At 40.5% G+C, this 23748-nt stretch overlaps 1 protein-coding gene across 8 annotated transcripts in view; it reads right to left on the reverse strand.

The window, feature by feature from the left end:
* Nucleotides 1-6609: 6609 nt before the first annotated feature.
* Nucleotides 6610-23748, reverse strand: part of LOC139450612 (rho GTPase-activating protein 26-like) — an 84740-nt gene continuing 67601 nt past the window's right edge. For 7 of the 8 annotated variants that reach the window (XM_071232393.1, XM_071232390.1, XM_071232389.1 and 4 more), the window contains 7 exons: nt 19319-19507; nt 18122-18178; nt 16239-16278; nt 14536-14580; nt 14117-14191; nt 13178-13257; nt 6610-11027 (listed from right to left, as the gene is read on the reverse strand). In XM_071232393.1, the coding sequence (XP_071088494.1) occupies nt 10933-11027; nt 13178-13257; nt 14117-14191; nt 14536-14580; nt 16239-16278; nt 18122-18178; nt 19319-19507 (581 nt within the window). In that variant the 3' untranslated portion in view covers nt 6610-10932. The remainder of the gene's footprint in view (nt 11028-13177; nt 13258-14116; nt 14192-14535; nt 14581-16238; nt 16279-18121; nt 18179-19318; nt 19508-23748) is intronic. The other variant, XM_071232396.1, reaches the window with a different exon arrangement.

Here is a 23748-nt window from a genome sequence, read left to right on the forward strand (position 1 = left end):
ACATTACAAACATTGTCTTTCAGTATCTCTCTTTCTTTATTCTCTGAGATTGGTTAACAAATTGTGCATTACCACAGACAGTGAGTACAGACACACATAAAAGCACAGATTATATTCAACAATTCCTGTAACATCATAACCAGCTGCTGCAAGAAGACATGGTGTGTATCAGTTGCAGTGGTGGAATAGTGTTTCAAATACAGTCTCATTTTTCTAAACTTTTAAAACATAAACTTTTCTTTACAGATGTCATGTTTCATTTTAAATTCATTACATTTACTTTGGTTATTTTTTAACAGTGATATGTAAAAAATACAACAATGACTTACTGATTTAAGAAAGGTTCCATGATTAAATTCTCTACAATGATCAAATTCTATAACAATTCTTACACTGAATCACTTCTATATGTGACAACAGGTTAAGGGTTAACAGTTATGTCAAATATTTAAGTCCTTACTTGAATACCATACAATACTAGAAAACATGTAAGACACAGTATGTAAATGTGAATATGCGGAAACAACTTGGAGAGAAATGTACACTTAGAAAAATAAATCTGCTCTACTTGTCCAGAGTAAATAAATGACCCTACGCTCACAGGCACTTGACAGAAAAAAATTAAAAATAAACAAGCATTTGCTGCTGGAAATATTCCCAAAGTAAGAATTTGTTTTCTTTATTTTTTACAGCATCAAGTGCCTGTGCTCCTGAAATGGAATGGCGCATGTTGTACAGTCAACAGAAGTTAGAATCAATTCAATAACAATAATCTCACATGACATAGAGGTATATGAAGCAGAGTGGGAAACACTCTTTATTGTTTTCCATGCAATTAAATACAAAGTGTTAATTCATATCAGTAATTCCAGCTGATCAACATTTACATACATATCTAACAGTCATGTCAACCAGGTCAATAGTGATACTTATGATGAATATGATACAGAAATATTTATAAGGTATGTTTGTAAACTCTGGACACTGTCACATACTCAATGTAACTGCTGAAATACCAAGAGCCAGGGTTTGGTTAAAAAACATTGTTAAAGAAGTTTGGTCTTGCATCACTTATTGGCATCTGTAGTTCTGTCCGAGCAAGGACACTGAAATGGTTATTATGTACATGGAATCGCCATTCTACGAATCTGACAGAATCATTCTGTGGAATAGGATTCACATTAGGCCTTATAGTTTTTCAGTTGGTTTACGAGACCTACACACTGAAAAAGCCCAACTGAAATTAAAAATAGAAAAAGGACTTTCAACAAAACCAAATTTGGCTGACTATTTTTTATTAATGGGTGAAATAAAAAAAACACACAAGATTTTATCAATTGTGAATAATACGTATAAAATCTTTATTCTTGCAAAAAACACACAAATCAATTACCTTTTATCTTGCCATGTTAAAACTTGTTAGTCATTCATCAGTAGCAGTACTATTTTCTATTGTTCTTGACCACCTACATTAAACTTTAGGCCCAAACATTTGTAAACCAACCAACAAAAACTAAAAGGCCTGATGGTCATAGTTTGGGCGATGCTTTGATTTAAAGAGCTCCCATCTCCAGGCTCAAGTTGCAATCATGTGACAGTACTGGGTAGATTTTACAAAGATAAAGAAGCAACATCAACACAACAACTATAAACCCCCAACACTGATTGCATAGCAGCTGAAGTAAGGTAGGCATAATACTGAAGAATGAACCCTAAGGCTACAAGCAGCTTCCACAGGACACTTCCAGTAAGATGTCCTGCACCTTCATCAGGGTAAGTTTCTTTAACTCAACTACTTCTGCAAATCTCAATTACATCTATTCTCATGGGAAATATTGACACAGCAGAGATTGATCTTGATCTAAATTAAACACTAAGTCTGAAGCGAATGTCAGTAAAAATTCCAAAAAACAGAATTAAACATTTCCCAATTAATGCTGTTCTGTTTATATCTAAAGATATGTTTTCGTAAGGTGACTTGTATTTCGATGATAACAGGACCAATATAGAGGAAGAGGCTTTAATGCTTAGTTTAACATTATTGCATTGATTGAAATGTTAAACTTCAAAGATAAAATAACTTGAAAATGAAAACACTGATTTTTTTCTAATTTATAACAAAATAACAATATTTCCCAATTTGCCTGCCAAAGGCACTTATTTTGGAATCCCGGATACCTGCACCGCATCACATTCCACAGTTATTTAACTCATAATTCTTATGCATAAACTTAAGTTTTAGGACAACCCATTATAATAACCTGTCATTTATCATTGGTCAATAGTGAACGAGAGAATCTGACATTACTGAATTTGGACACAAAGTACACAAATTTGTTGCAGTTTATCAATAATATTATGGATGGACCACAGAAAGCTCTAATCAAATAAGGCCACTATGATCAGCCACAGCTGTCATGCAGAAGAACAGTTGATGTTTGGGAGCAGCATATCTGATGAAGGGCTCACAGCTCAGTTCAACAGGAGGACCATGAGGTCATCAAAGTAATCACAATGATCCCCTATTAATCCAGACAGTACAAGTTACACAGAGTTGCCCATATTAGCAAATCCTGGATATCTATAAATACCCTTTACCAACATTATTTCCAATTTCAATGGACAACATGTTTCCAGACTGACAGGGCTCCGTTCTAAGAGGGTTTCACTGTAGATAAGTTTAGTGACTGATACAGCTCAAGATACACAGATTGGATTATTCATATTCAAGTTTAATATAGTAAGATACAACCATCACATCATTAAATAGGTTTTGTTCAGGCTAATGGTAGGAAATCATGAACTTCACACCATATTCGACGTAATAAGCGCCCCTCTCTAATAAGCGCCCACGGCGATATTTGCTAACATATTGGCTAGTGAACAATCTTAATGTTCTCAAGACTTAATTATTCATGTATAATATGCACTTGTATGTTATATGCACCTTTAATAATGGCAATTAAATCCTGGAAAAAAATATCTGTCGTATATAAACATTTCAGTCTGTCAGCATAAACCATGAAATTTAAGATCTTTTAACTCTGTTTTCTTTCACTAAAATAATATTCTAATAAAAGCCCCCTATTTCTTATTTTGAGAGCGACCTTGGCGCTTATTACGTCGAATACTGTATTTGTTTCCACAGTTTATTAAAGCAACTGTATAATCTGATTAGAATATTGCAGAAGGAAGATGAACCATGTCCACTTCAACCAGATGACATTGAATTGTGCAGTGCAGTTGTGTGCGATGAAAGTTTATCTACAGAAGCAGAGAGCGAAGTACCCTGCATGAATAATCTAACTATGTTGGAACAGGAAGGAAATAAGTTCATCTTACAAAAATGCAGGTAATTAGCTATCTGATCAGGAACATGTCCTTTCCGACCTTGGAGTCCACAGCAGTCAGTATTGTTTGTGGCTGAAAACTACTGCAAGACAAGAAATCAATAAAACTGTCACTTCATGATAATATTGTACATATTAGTTTCATCCCAGTATATATGAAAAAAGGACTATTATGTATCACGTTATGTACATAACAGGCATTTACAGACAGGAGAATATATGGCACAGATGGGCTTCCATACAATCATGACATAGTGGTTAGTTTTTCAAGCATTTGACTTTTCAACATCTACGGTCACTGAACATTTAAGCATTTGGGAATATATAATATTCTCGGCTATATAACAGCATGCAGGCCTCAAAGTTGCGACTAAAACGGCCGCCAATTCGACCTAAATTTCAATTTGTCTACTGTCTAATTTTCAGAGGTAGCCAAATGACTACCTTCAAAATATCTTGTGGCAACTAAATTCTATTGCTTCACATTTGGAGACACAAAAATATATAACAGCTAAATGTGGAAAACATGTCTGCTAATAATTGTAGTTACGTATAAGTCTTGCTAAAGTTGACAATGAACAAAAATACATAAATATTATTGTAATTAGTATCTTATTTCAGCTGACAATGCATATTGGATAATCAAGGATATACCTATATAATCTTGCAACATAACTTGCATCATTGTTCAAGTCACAAGTAACAAAATCAAGTACAGATTCCACTTATATACAATTCCAAGACTAATGCTATAACTTGTACATATTATAATAGTTATTTGATAAAAGATAATTTCAAATGCTTTTGGCTACCTACAATATTGGCTTGACTTCTTGATTTTACCAATGGCTACCTGGAAAAAAATGCTTGTAGCCATATGGCTACTTGTTAAATTTGTAACTTTGAGGCCTGGCATGTTGGTCCATTTCTTCAAAAGACATCTAATTTACACAATAACATATCTTTCTCATTATGTGCACGCAAAATTTGTTATCCTTTTTCAACACTTGACTATAACACTAACCGCAGATGTGATGATAAATCCTACACAAATATCTACAGAAGTTGTCAACTGTGGAAGTGCTGATGTAGGATGTAGCTGATTAGGCTATCAGGTTCCTGCTTTCACAGTCAGTAGGCTAACTTGGAGTTTACTACTGTTACTGTCCATACACATGTAGCGACCATAAAATTTCCGAGTTCCGTGATGGGATTCGAACCACGGACCTTCTGATCAGAGATTGGACGCCTTGTCCACATGACCAAAGAGGTTAACCCTGTCTGAGCAGGCTGACAAGGTAAGGATGTCATCTGTGGGATGACTCCACGTCCTGCTACACACACATTCCTCCACTTAGGTATCCAATGTATTCACATTCTCATGACGTAGCCATACTGATAGAACAGGGAAACAGCACACATCCACTGCCTGAGACTCCAGCTACAGGGTCTGTGGCCTGTGAATACTGTAGCAGTTCTTCTAGAACAGGAACCATTTCTGCAGAGCAAAGATCCACCATTAGATCCATGGCCTGTGAATATTGTTGTTCTGGTAGAGTGAGTGAGTATGGTTTAACGCTGCTTTTAGCAATATTCCAGCAATATCACGGCGGGGGACACCAGAAATGGGCTACACACATTGTACCCATGTCGGGAATCGAACCCAGGTCTTCGGCGTGATGAGTCAACGCTTTAACCCCTAGGCTACCGACCGCCCCTTTGTTCTGGTAGAACAGGGACCATCTCTCCAGAGCAAAGATCCACTGCCAGAAACACCAGCCATAAGGTCCATGTCCTGCAAATATTGACATACATGTAGAACAGAGACCATCCCTTCACAGGAAACATCCGCTGTCTGAGACATCAACCACAAGGTCCATGGACTATGAATATTTTACTTGTAGAACAGAGACCATCCCTCCACAGAAAGCATCCGCTGCCTGAGACACTAACTACTAGGTTCATGACCTATGAAGCTTGTGTCTGAGCACATAAGCCGAATATGTACAGGTCAACAGCAATTCGACAGACTCGGTAAATATCAGTGCCAACATGGGAAGCACCAATTAGACATGTATACACTATGTACAGTTTAACACAAGTCCTGACTCTCCAACCCTTGGATACAATCCATAGTTAGGCTGAAGAGCCACTATTAGGGCCCATGCAGAGGACAGTTTAAGTCTCCACGAACTGATTAGCTGTTACAAATTGGACTGACCGAATACAGAGCCCTTCACTGTCCAGTACACCAATGAATATAGAGAAAGGAGCAAACTGGAACGTTATTCAACTGAATCCCAATTCCAAGAATATCAGGTACATTATGCTACTTCATCCCAATATAGCAGGTAAATATATATTTAACATAAATCCTCCTTGTGATAATATGGAGTACATGTATAACTTGACGATGTGTGGAAATGTGTGGCATCTGGCTCTCACTGTCAGTGACACTTGATGAACATAGCCTATGGCATACAACCTAACATTACCATTACCCTTTATTACAAACATCTACTATAATGAGTTAGTTCAGTAAGGCTTTCTACTGCTTTTCCCATTTTCCTGTAGTATCATGGGAATGGGCGCCACATATTTACTCCTTTGGGAAGTCAGCCTCGACTACGCAGTAATGATTACTTCAACTACTAGGGTATATCCTTCTGCCTTGTACAGTATTGAAGAATGATTACTAACCTTCCATGCACCTCTCTACCATATCATTAATAACATTGTACACTAAACTATAAAAATGTTTGGTATTTTTAGACTGACAAGAAAAGCCACAGATCCACTAATTAAATGTGATATATATGTGTACATTCTCCTTGCAAACTAATGTGCCAAAATGACAGCAAATGGATCTACAGGCACAGATAAAATTAAATCAACATGACATTATTCTTATACATGTTCATATTCTTCTATCAAGATAATGACCAAACAATTTTAAGATGAATCTCCAGTCAAAGTTGTCTGTAATAATTTGGATGATAACAGACTGAAAACGTTCGACAAAATGGCCACTGAAGCAGCCATTTTGAAAAGGTACTGGTATAATAGATCAAACAATTTTTTTGTTCTTGGAAAGGTGGGAACACTTAGATTCATTATTGTTTAAGATCTGTTGTCATGGCAACTGCAGAAAGCTACTTGTCAATAGAATTCATTTAGAACTCTTTTCCTTGCATAATGTGACATGAAATCACAGAAAACATTTTCTTAGACAAAACCACATCTATTCACACAGTACAAATAGCATTAGAAAGTTTATTACACATGACAATCATCACTCAATCAATTAATGCACCATGTAACGTTATATCCTGTTTGACAACACCTACAACAAATATTTGTTTTATTAGATTCAATTCACTTAGAAAAGAAAGTATTCCTCTTCAATATTTCTTGCTAAATTATACAAATGTATATACAGGTAATGCATAACAGTGGCTATAATACATATGGACATAGTCTTGGATAAGGAAATACTTAATGTCAATCTGACACATTAGAACACATGGTTTGATACTTTCAAGCAAACATGGTCGTACAACATTAATACTCAGGGACAGGTAATTTATTATAGGGGGTAGTGACCAGTGTAATATTGGACCTGGGACTGAATCGTACTTTGCTGAGTAGCCCCCCCCCCCCCAAAATATAATTTTTTTATCTACCTATGTCCCTGCCCCCGAAATACCTGTAACCCTTTTTTTATGACATTTCCCACCCCTATTAAAAGACAAGTCCCCAAAAAATGTTCAAATTGATATTTTTTTCTTCATTGCCCTGCCTACACCCCCCTCCCCTCTATAACAAAGATAAATTTTGGCGACCCTCACCCCATTTTCATTCACTTTCGTTTTGTCATGACGCCCTCGAAACCCTTAATTTCACCCACCTCGATAATAAATGACCAGTCCCTTACTAAAATGTCCCTGCACCAGGTCACAAGTGACATTTTCAAAGTAACAAAAATAATGAAAATGTATTGTACACAATCAAAAACTAAGCATGGACCATGCAAATAAAAGTTTTAGACTAATATCTGTCTTTTAAACAAGTTACAAATACCTTTAACAAAAAGGGACTGACTGAATGAATACGACACCTATATCATTATTTAGATAAAATATTTCATTAACATGCCTTGTCTATTTCATTAACATGTTATCACCATTCAATCAAGATTTCAACATTGTATCCAAGCTCAGGTAAGAATTATCATTCAAGACAGCAAAAAATAAAAAATAAAACAAATACTGAATACATCTCTGCATATGTTCAACTATGAATAACCACAAATAAAGCTGTGATGAAGCATCCCTGGCATTCGAAGCCAAATCGCATTAAATACACTATAGAAAAAATGGGCATACAAAGTGTATTTTCCATGTCTAAAGGCAACAAAAAGGCACTTGTTTGACATAAACCAACACAGTAGTCTGACTAAGTTAGAGAACTGGCACTTCCAAATTATAGCTATACTCTGTAGTGTCCTACAAAACCTGTTACCCTGCCTAGATTAACAAATTATTATAGAAAATCACATATAGAATCATACATGTTCAACAGAACACTGTATTAAACATGTAACATTGTCACATACAAGTGTAATGCACAAATATATACCACTAAAAAAGACAGATGAGGGCCACCAGATTCTTTCATGTTCCTATAGTTTATCTATCTTGGCAGATTCCATCATTTCTTTCACATAGCTATATTAAATCTGTCATGGCGTAACAGATCAACTATAGTAATAAGAAGGAATCCGGAGGTCCTTAACTTTTCTTAAGTAGTATATGTCCAATAGACCAAAGTAACTGAAAATTTCACTGATTCATATACATATGTACTGTTTTTATCAAAACAAGAATATTTTCATCAACTTTACCTTCACATCGATACATAATGTTAAAAAGGTGTCAAATCACTATAATCTTCAGAAATATTAAAGACTGACTTCATGTCGAAATGAACTATTCTGTTAAACAATCCACATTCTCGGCATCCATGTTTCTTAACAGTCATCTTGTTAATACAAACTCAGTACCCGCAGCTTGATGAAATACACACTCTTTCAACGAGTCTTGGATAGTATAGCACATTCAAAATGTCATCATTTTCTCACGACACAGCTGTTCCTACTGAAGTCCAGGGTGGACCAACTTAGCAGACAGGCCATAATCAGGATCAGTACGAAATCTGGGATTCAAACCCATGGTAAGCAGATCCTGGTACAAATAAGGGACATAATCCTGCATAGCAAATTGAGGTTGCAAGGTCACCTGTGACCCAAACCTTATTAAAAACTATCACAAACAAACCAAAATATTACTTTTGTCTTGAATGAGCAAGCAGCAGAACATTTGTATCAATTATTTCATGAAAATAATACATCTTAAATGCATGTGGCTGCCATATGCAGCTAAGTAGAGTAACATCATGAAACACTGCATCCTCTGGAGCATTTGTCATCTACAACTACTCAAAGAAGTTAAGGACCACCCGATTCTTTCATATAACTATAGTTATTCAGTCCAGGCATAGTTATTCAGTCCAGGCATAGTTAATCAGTCTAGGCATAGTTAATCGGTCTAGGCATGACAGATTAACGTTGGCAATATGAAAGCATTGGGTGGTCCTTAACTTTCTTTGAACATTATAAATCCAAGCTGAGGCTCTGGGAACAAAATGAACCTTCCACTCAAGCAGGTATTATTTCCTTTTAGTTGTTTATACAGGTGGCAAAAAAGAGGTAGAGAAAATACCTGATGACTCATTGTTAGGAGCAAGTTCTGCTACCAATTGCTGGTTTCTTATTGTTGTGTCACATGATGTCACAAGCTTCGCACGCAACATGGCCACAATATCATATCCTGTAAACAGCTTCAATAATACAGTCAAACAGTTTCAAGTCGTTCTGTTATGTATGTACAAGTTCTAAAAAGAATATTTCTGTAAATTTCACACCCTGATGCTAAATGATTCCCCAGAGGAAAAGTTACATGGACTAAAATTAGTTAATTGTTGGTCAGAAACAAAATATATCCAAAGAGGAGGAAGTGTGTTGACTGAGAAGTATGAGAGTACAGGGCACAGGAACACCTTGTTATTCCTGAAGGTGGTTCAGGATGGACGTCCAGATAACCAGGGTCTGGAATAACAGGGTTTTTACTGTATACAATACAGTTATACTTGGCTCTTGACTCACAGTTCGAATCAGTCTCTATTTTATTGAAGAATAAAAAACAAAATTATAACAAAACTGTACAGGGGGGAAAAGCTAAGAATCCATGAGGATAAACAGAATTCCTAATGCTGTACAATCATAATTCCATGACATCAACATCTGAGCAGAATTGAAAAAACAAAAGTCCCAAACTCCTGCTAGTCTTGCTTGTATTTTAACTAATAACTTATAAAAATAGTGAGCTTCGAACTTTGGAATGTTGCAAAATGCCATTACCTATGATTCTAAAACTAAATGACTAAAACCAGTATGGACAAATCAACATAGCATAACAGAGCATTAGAAATAATGGACACGAATGAGTTAGTCAGAAGTATACAGAGCCTTAAAATCTCATCTGCCTACTTCTGTACAGCCCTGGCTATCAGAAATGTGGGAAGAGAACGAGGCGAGAGAACAAAACAACAAGCCTCTAGTCAAACTAAAACATCTTCTCTTGTGTGGTTTTATTTCCAGGTTTTCTAACTTCCTAGATAGACATGGCACTTGATATGATCTAATAGTAGGGTGATCAACACTGTCTCACACTTCATTGACTTCAATACTCTGAACATTGTCTCCCATTTTTTTCCTACCTAAGCAGTGATGGAGCCTGACAGATGACCTACGACAGTAGCAAAGGCATGGGCTGGGCTAGTTTATGAGAGAGAGAGAGAGTATGGTTTTATGCCGCTTTTAGCAATATTCCAGCAATATTACGACGAGGGACACCAGAAATTGGCTTCACACATTGTCGGGAATCGAACCTGGGTTTTTGGCATGATAAACAAACACTTAAACCACCCGACCAATCGGCTAGCTTATGTACTGACAGAGCCTGACAGACTACCCAGCCTAGTATCATAGGTGTGGTATCATCGGTGTGACCATGGTAGTAGCCTAGGAGTGGGCTGGGCTAGATGATAGTAATTTCTAATTATGAAGATATTTCAAACACTTATCAGTTGAAAGATGCGCTTACAGCATTAACAGGATTCCAGATTAACAGGGTTTCACTGTAGCCAAGTTTTGCAGGCCTCATGTTGTCGTTAATCATCATCTATCAAATGAGTGCCTGTTAGAGTCCATCACTGCTTATTAAACTCTTGTGCCACTCTTCAGAGTGCCACTCAAAGGCTCTCACTCATCCTGATAAAACGAAACTGAAGTAACAAGTTTATAAAACACCAAACTGAGCACTGGCAAACTACTCTGCACCAACCGGGTTATCCTTTATAAAAAGACAACGAACAGAACTTGATAAAATGTTCAAAACAACTGCTGCATTTTTAGCTCTTATAAAACATGTAAAACAGTGTTGAATGTCTCTTGTGGGTGTGGTCAGGGATCTATAAACTCCACGTAGTTCTCAGGGAGAAGTCCACTCCGGCCGTCTAACGTCCCCTCCAACCAGTGAGGCTCCTTGGAAGGGCGCACTGAAACATAGGGAGAGAGTCTGAGGTGAAGGGCGCACTGAAACAGGGAGAGAGTCTGAGGTGAAGGGTGCACTGAAACATAGGCAGAGAGTCTGAGGTGAAGGGTGCACTGAAACATAGGGAGAGAGTCTGAGGTGAAGGGTGCACTGCAACATAGGGAGAGAGTCTGAGGTGAAGGGTACACTGAAACACAGCGAGAGAGTCTGAAGAGAAGGGTACACTGAAACATAAGCTAATAGTGTGTGGAGAAGGGTGCACAGCAACAGTCACCCATCAAGCCCAAGGTTAATAATCAGAGCAACAGTCACCTGACACACCAGGTTTCAATAGATGGAGCAACAGTCACCAGACACACCAGGTTTCAATAGATGGAGCAACAGTCACCAGACACACCAGGTTTCAATAGATGGAGCAACAGTCACCAGACACACCAGGTTTCAATAGATGGAGCAACTGTCACCTGACACACCAGGTTTCAATAGATGGAGCAACAGTCACCTGACACACCAGGTTTCAATAGATGGAGCAACAGTCACCTGACACACCAGGTTTCAATAGATGGAGCAACAGTCACCGGACACACCAGGTTTCAATAGATGGAGCAACATTCACCTGACACACCACGTTTCAATAGATGGAGCAACAGTCACCAGACACACCAGGTTTCAATAGATGGAGCAACAGTCACCAGACACACCAGGTTTCAATAGATGGAGCAACAGTCACCAGACACACCAGGTTTCAATAGATGGAGCAACAGTCACCAGACACACCAGGTTTCAATAGATGGAGCAACTGTCACCTGACACACCAGGTTTCAATAGATGGAGCAACAGTCACCTGACACACCAGGTTTCAATAGATGGAGCAACAGTCACCTGACACACCAGGTTTCAATAGATGGAGCAACAGTCACCGGACACACCAGGTTTCAATAGATGGAGCAACATTCACCTGACACACCACGTTTCAATAGATGGAGCAACAGTCACCAGACACACCAGGTTTCAATAGATGGAGCAACAGTCACCAGACACACCAGGTTTCAATAGATGGAGCAACAGTCACCAGACACACCAGGTTTCAATAGATGGAGCAACAGTCACCAGACACACCAGGTTTCAATAGATGGAGCAACTGTCACCAGACACACCAGGTTTCAATAGATGGAGCAACAGTCACCTGACACACCAGGTTTCAATAGATGGAGCAACAGTCACCAGACACACCAGGTTTCAATAGATGGAGCAACTGTCACCAGACACACCAGGTTTCAATAGATGGAGCAACAGTCACCAGACACACCAGGTTTCAATAGACGGAGCAACAGTCACCTGACACACCAGGTTTGAATAGATAAAGCAACAGTCACCAGACACACCAGGTTTGAATAGATTAAGCAACAGTCACCAGACACACCAGGTTTGAATAGATAAAGCAACAGTCACCTGGCACACTAGGTTTGAATAGATGGAGCAACAGTCACCAGACACACCAGGTTTGAATAGATGGAGCAACAGTCACCAGACACACCAGGTTTCAACAGATGGAGCAACTGTCACCAGACACACCAGGTTTCAATAGATGGAGCAACAGTCACCAGACACACCAGGTTTGAATAGATAGAGCAACAGTCACCAGACACACCAGGTTTCAATAGATAGAGCAACAGTCACCAGACACACCAGGTTTCAATAGATGGAGCAACAGTCACCAGACACACCAGGTTTCAATAGATGGAGCAACAGTCACCAGACACACCAGGTTTCAATAGATGGAGCAACGGTCACCAGACACACCAGGTTTCAATAGATGGAGCAACAGTCACCGGACACACCAGGTTTCAATAGATGGAGCAACTGTCACCTGACACAGCAGAAGTAAACAGATGGAGCAACAGTCACCAGACACACCAGGTTTCAATAGATGGAGCAACTGTCACCTGACACACCAGGTTTCAATAGATGGAGCAACTGTCACCTGACACAGCAGAAGTAAACAGATATGGCAACGGTCACCTGACACTCCACGGACAATAATGTAGGCACATCATGCAGCAGGAGTCAACAGAGTGGACTGAGGCCTATTCACTCCAGAATCCCAGGTAAAGTCTGTGAAGGGAAATAGTGTATGAAGGATGTAGTTCTTACCATTGTAGATGAGGGTATTAGCACTGAAGGACAGCTCTGAATCGTTCTCTGCCTGACACTCATACAGAGTCCTCACCGTCCTGGAAATAAAACATCAGCAGGTAAAACACATGCATAACCTCTAGTGTTGGTTTCACTGGGCCTTCATTTTTCACAATTATCTCTCAGCAGGGACGCTCTCCAGAGTATCCCTCCCTCTCAGGGATATTTTATAGACTGTCCCTCGCTGGAGATTTATTTTGCATTTTCACACAATTTCCATGAGGAAAAGTGCTGATTGATGTAAAATCAACTGACTAATGACTTCTTCATATTTCAGTGGATTGGCTTTGTAACCTTCCTATCTGTAGCATAGTGAGTGAGGCACCACACCACAGAAGCTAGGCTACAGATGTGCTGATAGACCAGAATGCTTTTAAGAATCTCTTTTTAAAATACATGCATACATGCCAGCATAACAGGTCCATTCCACCAAAGGTACATGGAAAGTATGTTTGAAACATACAATTGTTGATAAATGTTTCACATTTCTCTTTCAGTATATAAGTTAGATAAAACACTTCCCTCCGGTTTTATGAATTAATAATCTATGAGTATCTCTATAGTATTACCTACCTTCCTGGGGCACAGGGTGAGCTACTAGAGTTACTACACAGTCATGTCACCTACCTTCCTGGGGCAAAGGGTGGGTTACTAGAGTTACTACACAGTCATGTCACCTACCTTCCTGGGGCACGCGGTGAGCTACTAGAGTTACTACACAGTCATGTCACCTACCTTCCTGGGGCACGGGGTGAGCTACAAGAGTTACTACACAGTCATGTCACCTGCCTTCCTGGGGCACGGGGTGAGTTACTTGAGTTACTACACAGTCATGTCACCTACCTTCCTGGGGCACGGGGTGAGTTACTTGAGTTACTACACAGTCAGGTCACCTACCTTCCTGGGGCACGGGACGAGCTACTAGAGTTACTACTCAGGCTGCCAGTCATGCTTGCGGGCATAGAAGAGTTCCTGAAAAATATGAGCTTTACTATAACAAAAAGTTTTTCTCTACAAATAAAGCCACATGCAGGATCTAAAATCTGAATATAAAGATATAAGTGAAGATGCCAGATGTGATTGAGTGGGTTTGATTTAAATCTGCTATTAACAATAATTCAGACATATCATAAGCAGGGACACCAAAAATGGGCTTCACATATTGTACCCATAAGGGGAATAGAACCCCAGTCTTCGGTGTGACAAGGCAAAGCTGTAACCACTAGGCTACCCCACCACAAGCTATTTGACTGAAGCTTCTGATAATCATACTGCTAACATTCCAGCTAATTTGTAATCAAACAAACGTAACTTACATTGATGTGCTGAAGTCATTAGAACGTCTTTTCTTGACACTTCCACTGAAAAGGCAGTTGTATTAACAAGTTATTAACTTGATCTGGGTCAGCCACCTTGTGATCTAACCATCATCTCATGCACAAAAAATGATGCCTTGACATAAATATAATTTCTTAAACATACAACATGAGGGATTAAGACCAAATTGTAGCATTGTTTGTTCATGGTTGTCAGGATATATGACAAAAAACATTAGGCTAAAAAAAATAATAGTCTTGGTTCTCAGGCACCGCCCGCATCATTATGATGTTTTTCGTTTTTATTTCCACTTTTGATTCAAAAAACAAAATCCTTTAATATTCCTAGTCCAGCTGTAATTCAGTAATTTACTCTTCAAAAGATACATTTACGTAGGGATTCCCTTTCCCAGGATGATTGTACAAAACTGTATATTTGGTTACATACTAGTTTGAACAAGTAAGAAAAAAAAAGACCAAACAAAAGACACACCGCCCGCCCACGCTCAATATGTTTTCAAAAGCCACTGCCTGAGAACCAATTCTTTTATTTTTTTAAGCCTTAGGAGTAAGGACACATTGTAGCATTACTTGTTAACGGTGGTCATGATAGGCGTACATAAAATATTTAGATCAAAGATGTTTGTCATCTGGGTCATATGTAGTGCAAATATACTACTCCAAAAAAGGTAAAGAACACCTGATTTAGTATGACTAGAGTGATTCTTTTATGGCTTGTGGGTATTGCAACACACAGCCTTCCAATTGGGGGTGTTCCTTGACTTGTATGAAGTTGTACATATTAAGGTAATGTACTTCTACTTAAGAGTAAAAAGGTGAGGCAAGGTGAGGCAAGGTGAAATGTGGCTTAACGTCACGTTCAAGATTATCGAGACAGTTGTGGCTGCTCCAGAGCCAAACAGTCCTAGTTGTATCGCCTTAATGCCAAATGCCTGGTAGGGTAACACCAAGTACAACGTTTAAACGTCTGTTGGTGTGAAACAGTCAGGACATCAAACAACCAGCCTTCCTCCCTCTGGACAGATACTCTATCCACTACACCACGGAGACGATGCCGAATTAAAAAGTAACAGTTGCATAAACAATTTGTTCTTACAACAGTACCTTTATGTCTTGATAAACTGTCACGAGTGCTTTATCAAATACTTAACTTGCATCATAAGGGATTAAGACAACATCGTAATGTTACCAACTCATGTGTTATATTTTACTCAACTTTTGATAAGGATCATCAGATATTTCATTCTATTTAAAAATACACGACACATTATGAAAATTGGTTCCGTGTATCATGGAAAGATAATAATATCCCTATCAAAACTGCAGTCGTAATAATTTGGTTGGTTGGTTTGTTATTTAATGACACACTCAGCAACATTCCAGCCATATGACTCCGGTCTGTAAGTAATCGAGTCTGGACAGTGATTGACAACTTGAGCATCGATCCATACAATTAGGATCGATGACATGCATCAACCAAGTCAGCGAGCCAGACCACCCGATCCCGTTAGTCACCTTTTATGATAAGCATAGTCGCCTTTTAAGGCAAGCATAGTCGCCTTTTACGGCAAGCATGAGTTGCTGAAGACCTTATCTACCCCGGATCTTCACGGGTTGCAGTCCTAATAACAGTATAATATATAACAACCATCATTTGTAACTAAGATCACTTTCGGACTTACAATGTGGGAATGTCTGACCCTGCGATGCTGAATCTGTTGGCTGAAATAACAAACATTCAATTATTATCACCACTTAATCGAGACGAGATGCTACTTTCATGTTAAAAGTTCTGTTGAAATTATTGTGGACATTGTGTATATTTCCAGGGTTTTATCTAACCTATGAAAAGTGGGAGTCATCATGACTCACTGCAAATGTCACAAGCACTATTTAGAGAGTAGAGCCATCCATGAGTGCTTCCTTTAATTCACAAGATACTGATAACAAAACACAACATCCAAAGCATTTGGTTGATTGAAACATGTTATAAGGAACAACTAAACAGTTACAGTTCCCTGGAAGTGTATGTAGGAAGCAGTTCTCACGGATACATATGTATTGTATCAGACATGGCTTATTGAAAATGAGTATTTTTGATGTAAATCGTGTCAAATACATAGTTAGGATTAAAGCTACACTGAACTGTTGTCCAGTTATTAGAGGTGTAACGATATGGTGGGTTCGTGATATGATACGTTACCCAACACTATGGGTGTGATACGATTCGTGTCCATATACATTACTCTTATTTCATAAGTTGATATTCTTTCTTTTTGAAGGGGAATCACAATCTTGAATCAGTTGTTCTTAAATTTCAGATACTGCAGATGGAACACAAAAACAAATAGGCAAGAGTGGATGTATCATATATATCGCTATACAGGGGTTCCAGATTGATGTCTTGTATCGTGGGCCGTGTATTGGGACAACATACTGTATTGCCGTATCATTACACCACTATAAGTTATTTGACTACGAGTCAGCTGTGCACAGAAAACCCTAAGTGATGCAGGTCAAAGAAGCCTACCACTTTGGTCAAACCCATGACAGATCATCAGATCCTGACATGGCTAAGGGACACAACTCTGCAGAATGATTATAGAGAGACCTACACAATGCCATGGCATATTGTACATATCAAAATATCATCCATAAGAAGTCATCACCAAACTTTGAAAGTTTTATTGCTCACATTCTATATCATGAGTTCAAGGCCCTATGGACTAGGTCCCCAGTAACCCATGCTTGTAAGAACAAGCTGACCAAATATGTAAGTGAATAGTTTTTTGCGCTCCTGAAGATTTGGTGGTTAGCTCTGGTTACATTGTGTCACATGCTTGTCGCTTGTCACTGTACCAAGACAATGCTAGTTGGTGCTCATGTCATCAACCATTGGTTTGTCAGGGAAAATTATTTATGATATAGCAAGAATATTACAGACTGGTGAAAAGCAGAATGCAGATCATTCATCAGTTCAACAATGATTCAAGGAAAATAAGGGGCAATGGTTGTATATCCCTATCTATGCTACACAAAAGAAGTTAAGGACCACCCGATTCTTTCATATTACTGTAGTTAATCTGGCATGGAGGCTGGTCCTTAGCTTCTACACCAAGCCTATCACAAAGACTGGGTACTGGGGATCTAATCCCACCTATTCTGTCCCGACTCATGGTCGGGGTTCAGGGAGATGTCACCATCATCTCCATGTCTGATGCACCATCTCAAACCAAGACCGACACAAGCAGATATATATAGGGGTGAGAGGATTTGTTCAAATGAATATCACCACCAGGGATGCCACATGCAGGATCAAATGGGATGAAGACATTCTCAAAAGCCAAAACAAACTGGGTTCAATAAAACCACTTCACCCAATGCCAAGACGTTCAAATAATTTCATGACAAAGAAACCCCAGGCAGACAAAATTTCAAATTGAGCATCTCAGAAGATGAGCTTGGATTAGTGCGGCTATAATGGGGTGACCTGATCCAAGACTGGTCAAGACTGGTCAAGACTGGTCAAGACTGGCCACTGGCAGGTTGGACAAAAGTGTCTCACCTTGAGGAGATTTAGGGGAACATTGCAGTTCTAGTATGTCTGGTTCCTCTCGGGTATCTAACATCAAAATACATAATTTACAGAGTGCACAATCCTATCAGTCTCCGTCAATGATAATATAGCCTTGTCCCTAACTTTTGTCAGTTGTTAAGACATAACCATTAGGAATCTATTTACTTCATAAAGGTAACGTACCAGTATGTTGAAAAACTTGTTTTTGAACAAAAACTAACATACTGGAATGGCAAATTTGAAATTGTATATAACCCAAAAAGATTCACAATCAATTAAATTTTCAAGCAAAGTTAGTTACACTTACAGTAAAACCCTGTTACTCCAGACCTCATTAGTCCATAAACTTGGCCTCCAGACAATCACATATGTCAACTGAAGCTTATTTTCCAACAGACATAAATCCATACCAATAATTTGTTGATCAATAAAATGGTTGATTGCAGAGCTCCAGATAAGGTTTTGGTGTTGTTGGTATTTTACCCATGCATTTTAAAATCATTGGGTATCAGTAATTCTATCTGGGTATTCAAATTTCTGTTACCCACTAGTTTTTACACATGTGGGTATTTAAGTTAAATATTTAAAAACTCTATTCATCTAGTCCCTGCAAACTGGTTTCATGTGGGTTCGAGAGCTTTATAGGACTAAAAAATACCACGATACTTCCACAAGAAAGTGTGATGGCAAATGATCATGATGTAACTATCATCGTGGAGTTTGGCAAGGTTGACTGAATGCCCGTTTATAATTTTAAAATAAGTTGCTGATATGCTAATCAAATACACAGGGTTACTTCACAATATTTTGATGATACGCACAAGTTTTATTTTTGTAGCTTATCTGTAATGTTCGTTGCGTATTTGATACGCTTGGATTTTATTTTACTGCGTATTTCTGCATTTCTGATGCATATTTTTCGCAGATACGCAGCTTATCTGGAGCTCTGTGATTGGGAATTTGTTCATCCCAGTCTGTGACTTTAGCCACTAGACATAAGAAGCCCAAGCTCAGAAATATTAATCCATATGATAACACTAAACATTAAATCTATCAATAATGATGCTAAGAGCCATAGCGTGGAATATGACTGTCCGGATTAACAGGGTAAACATACAAAACACAGAGAACAGGTTTGTACCGCACATTCACAATCAACCAGGTGAACAACGCTTCAGCACTTACCAAGTTCATGTACGCTGACATTAGCATAAGTGCTGTTTGATCCCCGTCGTGGATGGTCCACATGGTCCAGGCGGGGGGATTGGGAGGGGTTTTGTGGACCGGCTCGATTCTGGGGGAGCTGTTGTGAAATCACTCGCGAGGAGTTAAGAGAGTCCGAACTGCTTGATGTACTACTGTGCGTCTCAAACCCTGAAAGACAAATCATGAACACGTGACATACAGATGTATCCATCCAAACTGATGCAAGCTGTTGGCTCTTCACGGTCCTGTCAAAGATGAGGTGAGGTGAAATGGAGTCATGTTCAACATTGTTTCACTTATATAGTGATGCGCATGCATATTTGTGGGACTGCTTGTACTAGTCCAGACTTATGCCGGTTTCATAGTGCTAGCTTACTACCCTACCATGTCACAGTTTAACATGAACACCCAACTATTATACATCATACTGACTCCTAACTGCCCAGTCCTTAATGTCGAACAAGTACCATTGTTTAATGTCTTTTGATGTGATGTGGTCAGGTGATATGGAGCAAACTGATGGCTAATACTGAGATGATGTTCTACCAGACTACATTTTGGTCTACTGGACATATACTACTCAAAAGAAGTATAGGACCATCTGATTCTTTCATATGACAATTGTAATCTGTCATTGTCCTTAACTACTTTTGAGTCATATAGTTCCTTCCTTAATGCATTATGGGATTAAATAAGAGGAAATTGTCTTATTGGTGAGTTGAAGTTGGTGAGTGAGAGAATGTTGTTTTATGCCAGTGGTCAGCAATAATCCAGCAATGTTACAGCCAAATCACATTACTATGGCCAGCACATTTCAGGCCAACCAGTGGTAACTAGCACAAGGACACACTGAGGTCATACATAGTACTGTCACAATGGCCGGCTTCGATAACAAGAATGGGGTACCTTTACATCTACAGGAATCCTGCAAGAACAAGTCTCGTGATGGTATCATAACTAGACTTCCCCAGCTGCAAACATGACTGGAATGCAACAATCCTTACAACATTCTGTTAAACAAAACTATAGATTGAAATTGTTCAAGTAAATGAAAACAACATGTTCTCATATGAGGTATTAGTTGAGTGGAATTCAAATGGTAAAATGAAGGAGAAAAAAGAAATTAAAATGTTAATTTGTAATGAAATGTAATTCATAACAGGTCAATAAAAAAATAATGAAATACTGAATGACCACCAAACAGTGTATTTCATCTGTGTTATTACTGCGTTTAAAATGGGAAAGGTAGTGGATGGGTTTAGGGGTGGTTTCCTAGGCACCAAAGTACAATCAACTCTCAGCAGTTATTTTAACCAACCAATCCTCATTTTTCATCAGGGATGACTGTGAGTACAGATAAAAAATGGTTTGACATATCAATGTTAAAAAATCCCTGTCAAGATGAAAATATCCTGGTGATGAGTGAGTGGAATGGAAATTTGAAAAGCATTTCAGTTATATCATGGCACATTAGCTTAATCATGTCATGTGGAAGGAGAGGGGGAAGTGATGTGGAATGGAGACATTTACCGCTTCCAAGAACAGAGGGGAAGGGTGCCAACAGACCAAGGATTATAACCAGGGCAAATCTGGGATTCAAACCCAGGACCAGTGGATCTTGATATAGATAAGGGACACAACGGGTTGCAGCGAACACTGCCATGAGAGAATAACACAAAACTTACTGCCTATCTGTTTTAGTGACTACAGTGTGAACAGCTCTCAAGCTGACTAAATGGTATGAGGAAAACATCCATGCACTAAACGTTATGGGTAGGATGTACAAAAACACAGACAGAGTCACAGATCTGCATTCTTTAACAGCTCTGTGGGTGAATAGAGTTGTATAACAAAGTCTGAGGTGATAGTGTGAGCACCATCCATGGAGGTGGGTCGTGAGGCAGACAAGGTCACAGAGCTCAGCTATCCAGGGAGTGAGCACCATCCATGGAGGTGGGTCGTGATGACAGACAAGGTCACAGAGCTCAGCTATCCAGGGAGTGAGCACCATCCATGGAGGTGGGTCGTGATGACAGACAAGGTCACAGAGCTCAGCTATCCAGGGAGTGAGCACCATCCATGGAGGTGGGCCGTGATGACAGACAAGGTCACAGAGCTCAGCTATCCAGGGAGTGAGCACCATCCATGGAGGTGGGTCGTGATGACAGACAAGGTCACAGAGCTCAGCTATCAAGGGAGTGAGCACCATTCATGGAGGTGGGTCGTGATGACAGACAAGGTCACAGAGCTCAGCTATCCAGGGAGTGAGCACCATTCATGGAGGTGGGTCGTGATGACAGACAAGGTCACAGAGCTCAGCTATCCAGGGAGTGAGCACCATCCATGGAGGTGGGCGTGATGACAGACAAGGTCACAGAGCTCAGCTATCCAGGGAGTGAGCACCATCCATGGAGGTGGGTCGTGATGACAGACAAGGTCACAGAGCTCAGCTATCAAGGGAGTGAGCACCATCCATGGAGGTGGGTCGTGATGACAGACAAGGTCACAGAGCTCAGCTATCCAGGGAGTGAGCACCATCCATGGAGGTGGGCCATGATGACAGACAAGGTCACAGAGCTCAGCTATCAAGGGAGTGAGCACCATCCATGGAGGTGGGCCGTGATGACAGACAAGGTCACAGAGCTCAGCTATCCAGGGAGTGAGCACCATCCATGGAGGTGGGTCGTGATGACAGACAAGGTCACAGAGCTCAGCTATCCAGGGAGTGAGCACCATCCATGGAGGTGGGCGTGATGACAGACAAGGTCACAGAGCTCAGCTATCCAGGGAGTGAGCACCATCCATGGAGGTGGGTCGTGATGACAGACAAGGTCACAGAGCTCAGCTATCAAGGGAGTGAGCACCATCCATGGAGGTGGGTCGTGATGACAGACAAGGTCACAGAGCTCAGCTATCCAGGGAGTGAGCACCATCCATGGAGGTGGGCCATGATGACAGACAAGGTCACAGAGCTCAGCTATCAAGGGAGTGAGCACCATCCATGGAGGTGGGCCGTGATGACAGACAAGGTCACAGAGCTCAGCTATCCAGGGAGTGAGCACCATCCATGGAGGTGGGTCGTGATGACAGACAAGGTCACAGAGCTCAGCTATCAAGGGAGTGAGCACCATCCATGGAGGTGGGTCGTGATGACAGACAAGGTCACAGAGCTCAGCTATCAAGAGTGTGAGCACCATCCATGGAGGTGGGTCGTGATGACTCAAGAGTGTGAGCACCATCCATGGAGGTGGGTCGTGATGACAGACAAGGTCACAGAGCTCAGCTATCAAGAGTGTGAGCACCATCCATGGAGGTGGGTCGTGATGACAGACAAGGTCACAGTGCTCAGCTATCAAGAGTGTGAGCACCATCCATGGAGATGGGTCGTGATGACAGACAAGGTCACAGAGCTCAGCTATCAAGAGTGTGAGCACCATCCATGGAGGTGGGTCGTGATGACAGACAAGGTCACAGAGCTCAGCTATCAAGAGTGTGAGCACCATCCATGGAGGTGGGTCGTGATGACAGACAAGGTCACAGAGCTCAGCTATCAAGAGTGTGAGCACCATCCATGGAGATGGGTCGTGATGACAGACAAGGTCACAGAGCTCAGCTATCCAGGGAGTGAGCACCATCCATGGAGGTGGGTCGTGATGACAGACAAGGTCACAGAGCTCAGCTATCAAGGGAGTGAGCACCATCCATGGAGGTGGGTCGTGATGACAGACAAGGTCACAGAGCTCAGCTATCCAGGGAGTGAGCACCATCCATGGAGGTGGGCCATGATGACAGACAAGGTCACAGAGCTCAGCTATCCAGGGAGTGAGCACCATCCATGGAGGTGGGTCGTGATGACAGACAAGGTCACAGAGCTCAGCTATCAAGAGTGTGAGCACCATCCATGGAGGTGGGTCGTGATGACAGACAAGGTCACAGAGCTCAGCTATCAAGGGAGTGTGCACCATCCATGGAGGTGGGCCGTGATGACAGACAAGGTCACAGAGCTCAGCTATCCAGGGAGTGAGCACCATCCATGGAGGTGGGTCGTGATGACAGACAAGGTCACAGAGCTCAGCTATCAAGAGTGTGAGCACCATCCATGGAGGTGGGTCGTGATGACAGACAAGGTCACAGAGCTCAGCTATCCAGGGAGTGAGCACCATCCATGGAGGTGGGTCGTGATGACAGACAAGGTCACAGAGCTCAGCTATCCAGGGAGTGAGCACCATCCATGGAGGTGGGTCGTGATGACAGACAAGGTCACAGAGCTCAGCTATCCAGGGAGTGAGCACCATCCATGGAGGTGGGTCGTGATGACAGACAAGGTCACAGAGCTCAGCTATCAAGGGAGTGAGCACCATCCATGGAGGTGGGTCGTGATGACAGACAAGGTCACAGAGCTCAGCTAT

This window comes from Haliotis cracherodii, unplaced genomic scaffold (assembly GCF_022045235.1).
Source record: "Haliotis cracherodii isolate W230 unplaced genomic scaffold, xgHalCrac1.p SCAF_8, whole genome shotgun sequence".
Lineage (NCBI taxonomy): Eukaryota > Metazoa > Mollusca > Gastropoda > Lepetellida > Haliotidae > Haliotis > Haliotis cracherodii.